Source organism: Manihot esculenta, chromosome 4 (assembly GCF_001659605.2).
Source record: "Manihot esculenta cultivar AM560-2 chromosome 4, M.esculenta_v8, whole genome shotgun sequence".
Lineage (NCBI taxonomy): Eukaryota > Viridiplantae > Streptophyta > Magnoliopsida > Malpighiales > Euphorbiaceae > Manihot > Manihot esculenta.
Window position 1 is genome coordinate 27,094,685 of NC_035164.2, and position 7,236 is coordinate 27,101,920.

At 36.1% G+C, this 7,236-nt stretch overlaps 1 protein-coding gene across 1 annotated transcript; it reads right to left on the bottom strand.

Moving 5' to 3' along the window:
* Positions 1–976: 976 nt before the first annotated feature.
* Positions 977–5,445, bottom strand: LOC110613721 (probable protein phosphatase 2C 60). The gene is made up of 5 exons (XM_021754978.2): positions 5,115–5,445; positions 4,039–4,474; positions 3,298–3,665; positions 1,661–1,897; positions 977–1,462 (listed from the first exon to the last, which is right to left on the bottom strand). Exons 2-5 carry the CDS (start codon positions 4,355–4,357, stop codon positions 1,193–1,195), a joined length of 1,194 nt encoding a protein of 397 aa, XP_021610670.1. The 5' UTR covers positions 4,358–4,474; positions 5,115–5,445; the 3' UTR covers positions 977–1,192.
* Between the last annotated feature and the right edge of the window lie 1,791 nt (positions 5,446–7,236).

Sequence of the window (7,236 nt, forward strand, 5' to 3'; positions counted from 1 at the left end):
CTGACCCAGCCACTTGACCCGAAACTAACTCGATTGAAAATTTTCGGTAGCGCTGCTCACCTACGAAGACCTTCTGGAACACCGCTCCCTTGCAAGATGGTAACTCAATGGAAAGGAAATTTATCCTGCTAATAGTGACTCAAAGGGCATGTAAACAGACCAAAGAACAAAGACATGTTAAAACTAACAGCTAAACAACTTAAGTATTCCAGGTCTTCAAGGAGAGGAACGCCTGTGACTTATCGACCACATAGATCATCAGATTAATTGGAGGTCTTGACTAAAGAACGCAACCATGGATAGGAAAAATAATGCCTTCGATGATCTCCTTACAAGTTAAAGAAGGAAAGCCTTCCAATAAGATTGTCGAATAAGGTGTTGGTGGTGCACTATATGAGAAAATACTTCTCAGCCATCACCTAACCATCATTCACCAGTCGAGGAACAAAAAAAGCAGAGACAAGAAGCCTTCCAAACACGCACATTCAAAAAAGAAACATGCACACACATCCATTAAAGAATATGATCAATTTGCTGATATTGCATGGAAAATTGAACCAGCATGTTAAAGGTGTAAAATTAGCAGTGTGAAACTAGTTTAAACTTGAGTTCGAACTAGAGAGTTCTAAAACTACCATGTGAAACTAGACCTCTAAATCTGAAAGATAACCCCATTGCCAATGAATAAAGCCCATTGATAAATTATATTGATTCTGATCAGCTTTTTATGTTTTATTTACTCAGAATTTTATTTTATGGAGTCCACATCAGAATACTTTCCACGAGACTGTCATCATACCTTGGACATCGTTTACCTAATAGAACTCTATGCAACGATCTGCCTCGCACAACTACAGACGAAACCTTTCTCCACGTTAACGCCGTTAATTAACATTAAGATCAACAAAGCAGGAAGAGAAACTTAATTTACCAGGTGTACAATTCGCAACAATGAAAAACACCAACAAAGGAGGAGTAGGGAACTTCCCAAGAAATAACTATAACAACTGTCATCTTGTACTTCTCCGGTACTAGTTTTTTTGGTACAGAAGCTAAATGCAAGTATTAGTTCCCAGTTAAAAGTTACAGTGTACATTAAAGAATTGAAGGGTGGCTCCTCTCGCTCTTCCGGAAGCTACCTAGTATTCACATGAGAATAATACAAGAGACAAAAATAGGACATACAGCATAATCAGGTACCGCCAGCTTCTGTTGGCGTAGTGCACGGAGCCAGTGTGTATGGAGGCAGATTGATTCCACCCCCTCTCACGGATATATTTGAACCCTTAACAGAACTAGCTCTGCTTACAAGGTTCGAGTCAAGGAACACAACAATCACAGTGATATCGTCATGGAAATGCCGTCTGACACCACGATCAATCTTCTTCAAGTCCGAATACCTCATTTCTCTCTTCTTTGCTGCTTCTTGTAGAGCAGCTTTCACAAGTCGCCTAGCGCTTCCCTGCACAAAAAGGTTGGAACAAACAAGTGAACACATACATCACTTTTTTCTTTTTCCATGCAAACGAGGGAGAGATAGAACTCCTAATTCTAACATCAAACAGCAACGAATTTAGAACTAGCTTCTGTGAACTAATAAAAGATTTTTGAAGCCAAAAATATGGTAAACTGTGTTAGTGCTTAGACAAAAATATCTTACATTGCGTGGATGTTTTTGTACTATATCAACTGCTTCTTGATTGCTAAGGTGCTCCCAAAGGCCATCAGATGCAAATATAATAAACTGATCGTGCGGCTGCAGCTGTTGCATTGAGATTGATGGTTCTGCGCTTAATATTGGCTTTTTGAAACGTTCACGAAGTCGGAACTTGGTATATAAAGGCTCCCTGTTGAACTCAGCCTTTTTCAAATACACATCACCAATAGATCTGGAGATCTGAAATGTAAACGGATCTTGATAATTAGTAAAATAAAAGAATAATAATTAAAAAAAATGCAAGTGAATATGCAAACAGTCAAAATCGAACATCATATACATGATAATCTTCTTATATTCTTTACTTATCGAAGTAAGTTGTTGGAATTTGAATTTGTGTAACACCATGATATTTCAACCCTGCTTCACATTGCATATGTCAATAATTTCTAATTAGAGTTCAATTTTAAGTCAAATAATACATTTTTTTAACTACCCTAGAGAGAGAGAGAGTCAATACAATGTTCCGAATCAATATGCACGATACACTAAAAATATCAGTAAAGTTGTTCTAGATTATCAAGCACTAGCATGAAAAGGTCCTACACTGATCTATCAGCCACACAAATACCACTGGGAACATAAGTATCCTATGAAAAACCATTGCCTATTCATTTCACGCAACAGAGTTTCTATTCAGTTAGAGGTGGCAAACAACCCCCTAGTTGTCCTTTCCTCTCGATCAATGAACCACTGATCTAACTCGAGAATCAAGTTCAACATCGACTAGACCCAGATACATGAAATTTAATGACAATTTAAAAACTTAAGTGTGCTATCCTTGCACAACCTGAGAACTACAATCATTATGAAAATTCAAGGTACAGAGATTCCAAAATTGAAATCTGTTTGAGGAATTGAACTACAATCCTAGGACAATTTAAAAATTACAAAATTTTGCATGCTTCCAGTACACCTATGATGTACAATAAAGCTGTTGAGGAATTGAAAGTTTACTTCAATTTCTTCTGTAATGTAAAGAGATTCCATGCATAGCGCTCTAATTTGAGAGGCCAATATTACATAATTTTACTTGAATCTATTCCAATTCAATCACCTATACATTTCTTTTTCTCCAAGAGATTGATGGAAATCAAGCAAGATGGGGATTGGGGGGAAAACAGCAACCTCCAATCTGCTCTACTCGATTTGACACCAGCAACCAGATGCTTTTAAATTCTTAAAAATTGGTAAATCCTACTATCACAGTATCTACTCAACTCAGCTCAATTAAGCCTTAATCCCATTTCAATCTGCTAACTCTAGTCCCTCGTTTGGCATGATTCAATTTGCAAAAGAAAACTCAAATAAATTCTTACAAAATTATGCAAGATTTCTACTTCTTTAAATTAAATTAAAGCTTTTTCAAGTTAAAAGAATTGAATTCTTTCAATCCGAACAGAAGAATTGCTTGAATTGAATTCTTGTGAAATATTTGATTTCAAAGAGGGGTAGAAGATAGCAATAACATAACTATTAACCAGCCATGAAATTTACTTCTCCTTTCTAAAAGAATAGAAGAGGATGATTATGATTAAGAGCACTAGGAACAACCAGTTTCTGCATGGTGAACAAATTACCTGTATGAGGCCTTTTACACGCCATACGTTATGCTTTAGAACAACAATCTGTGAATCATCAGGGTGCAAAGATTGAAGCTCCTGTCTCACAGACTCTCTAGAAGCATTGTGCTCAGATGACAGCTGAATGGACAACACTTCCCCTGTTGCCTTCACAGCTCTTCCTAAAACAGCACGGGAATCACCAAGGTTGGCAATGTAAAGGATTCCACCACTGATAACACCAACCAGACAACATGATCCAACTGCTGCAATTTGCGGTTTCATGGGCCATTGTTTTGTAACAACAGAGAGAAAACCCTCTTCTGTCGCTTGAAATGCCTTCCGTATCACATCCACTGACATCGACTGTTGCTCGGCACTAAACCCTACAGAAAAGTATTAAACCTGAAAATTTCAGTCCATAGAAATCCAAAATCCCGCTGTGAAATTTTACTGTCAAATTCATCAAGTAAATCCTTGAATTTTAAAGATTAAAATTAAACCCACAAATTAGTCATTGAGAAGGAACAATAAAAAAAGAATATATAACAGGAAAACCTCCAATTTCCTGCAACTTGCATGTGTGTGTGCCCTGTTTGCAGCTAACAAAAGTATCTGAAGGCAACATTCTTATACTACGCCTTTTATTTATTTAACTAAAATTAAATCTTGGCTTCTCAACAAGCATAAGAAGGTAACATAAACTAGGAGCCCCAAATAAAAACAGAAAAATCCATTATATTAGGATAAATCACTTACTCTTGAGATGCTGAAAGAGATGATCATTGATATAACGCGATGTCTCAGGTCCCCCATGACCATCATAAACTCCAACAAAGGTACCGTATGGGCCAGACTCGTGTAAGCTCAGATTGCCCGACTCAATTTGGCTCTGATCTTCAAGTAAATTGTTGGCCTGCACTACTGCCATTGAAAATTCACCATTAAAATGCTGCCCATGGTCCTTGTACCACAGTAGCCCATCTTGGCGACCATTGCTATCCGAATTGGTGTGCACATATCGATCCGACCGTGGCCGAAAACAGGCCTTTAAAAAGTTCATTAACCCAGATAACATCCCTCATCTCATCCAAAGAAACCTCCAAATATCCACATTTAATAAGCAGCCAAAACAACCTCTGTACCTGAAACTCCAGCAGTAAATTGTATACTTCTCTAACACAGTGAGTATGCACTACAACATCAACAAATGAGAAACAAAATTAGCAAGCATACAATAAGGACTCAAACAACACCTCATAACAGTATCCCACAACTAAAAATTCAATACTAAAGAAATAAACAAAAAATAAGAAAGTCACAATACAGCAAGGGCTCCAAAAAAATAATTTACCCAAAAATCCTACTTTGCATCTATCCACCTCGACTTCTCAGCAAAAAACAGTTTTTGCACTTGAATTAAATCAACAAAAATTCACTCAGAAATCAAAAGTTATAACTCTCAAATTCAACAGATCAATTGAAGGTGTAAAGAAGCTGCCTTTTTCTGTTAGAATCACTTAAGAATAGCACAAAGAAAACAGAAGGAATCAAGGCCAGTAACAACAAATCCACCATAGTTTCCCCCACAAGAAGAAAACCCATGACCACAACGGCCACTAGCAATGAAAAAATATCAAGACAATCACCCAAGAGTGGAGCTTTGAAATAAATTTCGAAAAAAAAAAAAAGAGAGGTCAAAGGCCACGTTTTCTTGCCCAACAAAGAGTTGGGTTTCCTTTGAAACATTAAACTCACAAACTATTATGACAAGAATAACGAAATGATCCATCAATAACTAAAATTCAACTAACTACAACAATTTCCGAGCTTACCTTGAAATTTGACTGGTTTTTGAAAGGCACTAACTTTTAAAGTCGAAGGAGAATTTCATGAGTATCAAAGCATTAGATCTGTGGATCCATCAAAATCAAATAAAAAGAGAGAAAAATAAAAATGGGTTTTAGGTGATTTTCGCTAGTGCTTTTGTAAATGATGAGATTGCTGAAGAAGAACACAGAAGGGAAGTGAAAATGGAGGTCTGCTTTTTAGAAAAAGAGAAAGTCTTTATTAAAAGAATGGCCCAACTTGAAACCCCTCTCTCTCTCTCTCCATCTCTCTGACTTCTTCTCTATCTTTCTCTCTCCGGTCTTAGCAGACAAGCCCCATAAAAGACTAACAATGGAGAGCTTAAAGCCAGCAAAGCAAAGGTCCAGTTCTGGGCTCCACGCCACTATATGGCAATAGAGAAGTACTCGAGCGAGAGAGTCATCCAAAGAAGTTTACTTTGGATGAATGTCAAATATACGCGATACCATGGTTGTTTCATGAAATGGGTTTCACGTGAGTCCACGTGGACGGTGACAAACACCAAACCTAAAATCCTATGCAAGCCAGAGCATTGCGTGTTCTAATCAGGTATGTTATGTCAACACGTGTCAGATGGGAAGAATGGCAGTATGGAAAAGGGTGGGACACTTGAGGTAACGTTTATTACAAGGTTACCGTGGGGGAAGAGAGAGAGTCTCCCAGGCCCTTAAAAAAGCTATTGACCCAAAATCCAAACTCAGTTGTTTTGCGCACCACAATGTCACCCATAAGTCTGGGTCAAGTAGGGATGGTGATCTTAGAGGGGTATTTTCGTCTCTTTATTTTTAATTTTAAATATTGGATATTTACAGTATAATTCCAAAAACTTAGTAAAATTTGACAATTTAGTTATTATTTTTCAATAGTAGATAATTTAATCCTGATAAATTTCTCCTATTTGAAAACTTAACTCATTTGAATTAAATTATTATAAATATTAAAATTATAAATTAAATAAATGATGTATTATAATCTAAATATTATAAATTTATGTATTCTAATGTATTGAATATTAATATAGTTATAATTTCAAGAACTTTAGACTGGAACTAATCAAAACTAAAACTACTTTAAATTGCAACTATTGAACCAAAACAGAATTTGCACGAAGTTTTAAAAGCAACATTCGCCCAGTGATTGGCTCTGAGGGCTAAGTTCTAGAGTCTCAGTCCTGAATCTATCGACTGTCAGTGAACTGGTTCCATTGTAAGAGCGGATCGTCATGTGTGGACCGAAGAACAAATGGGAATTATTTAATTTGATGGTGGATATATTTTTTAAAATATATATATTAAAAATATAAATATAAATATAATTAATAATTATAACCGTTGCTACTCTCATTTATTTTCTTAGCTAAGTCAGGGTCCATAAAAATAAATCAAATTCAAATCTCATAATTATTTTAGGTAAGGCTGTCTATCAGTCCAGATGTGGGCCACCAAATATTCAGCTGGTCGACTCACATTTGAGCTCAGAGACTCAATATGATGATAAATGAATCGACTCAATTCTTCCGCAGTCCTTTTTTGCATGTACACTGAAAAAAAATTAAATGGCCGCTTTAAATGAGAAAATTGGCACTTCTGTATGTATGGATATGTCTGTTAGGGATGGGCGTCACTGTAGTAGAAGAACCGTTAAGTGTCACTAGCAAGTAAGAGGAGGTGAATAAAAGGAGAGAAAGACACTTCTCTCAAACCAAACTTACTCAATTACTATAAATCTTATTTTTTTTAATTTTAGGGTGTCGAATAATATTATTAAAAATAAATTAAAAATTCACTCAATTAACTTCGCGATAACCATATGCGTTGATTTGTTGTAGTAGGAAGGCTTGTAGATCAACGGTCAGCATTACAGCTCATAATTGGAATACATATATTAAAAATATAAATATAATTAATAATGATAACAGTTGGTCTTTTTATTTTTTTCTATGTTAAGTCATGGTCCATAAAAATATATTAAATTCAGACCTCAGAACGATCTTATGATAAGGTTGTCCATTAGTTTAGATGTGGGCCACCAAATGTTCAGCAAGCCGAGTGGTATTTGAGTTCAGAGACCCGACATGATAATAAATGA

Bases quoted from the DNA above. Each gene is read 5' to 3' on its own strand.
- LOC110613721 (XM_021754978.2), bottom strand. From the start codon at position 4,357: ATGTTATCTGGGTTAATGAACTTTTTAAAGGCCTGTTTTCGGCCACGG. The intron at 3,666-4,038 runs GTAAGTGATTTA...ACTTTTCTGTAG, and splicing joins TCTCTTTCAGCATCTCAAGA to GGTTTAGTGCCGAGCAACAG. The intron at 1,898-3,297 runs GTAATTTGTTCA...TTTACATTTCAG, and splicing joins GTGTAAAAGGCCTCATACAG to ATCTCCAGATCTATTGGTGA.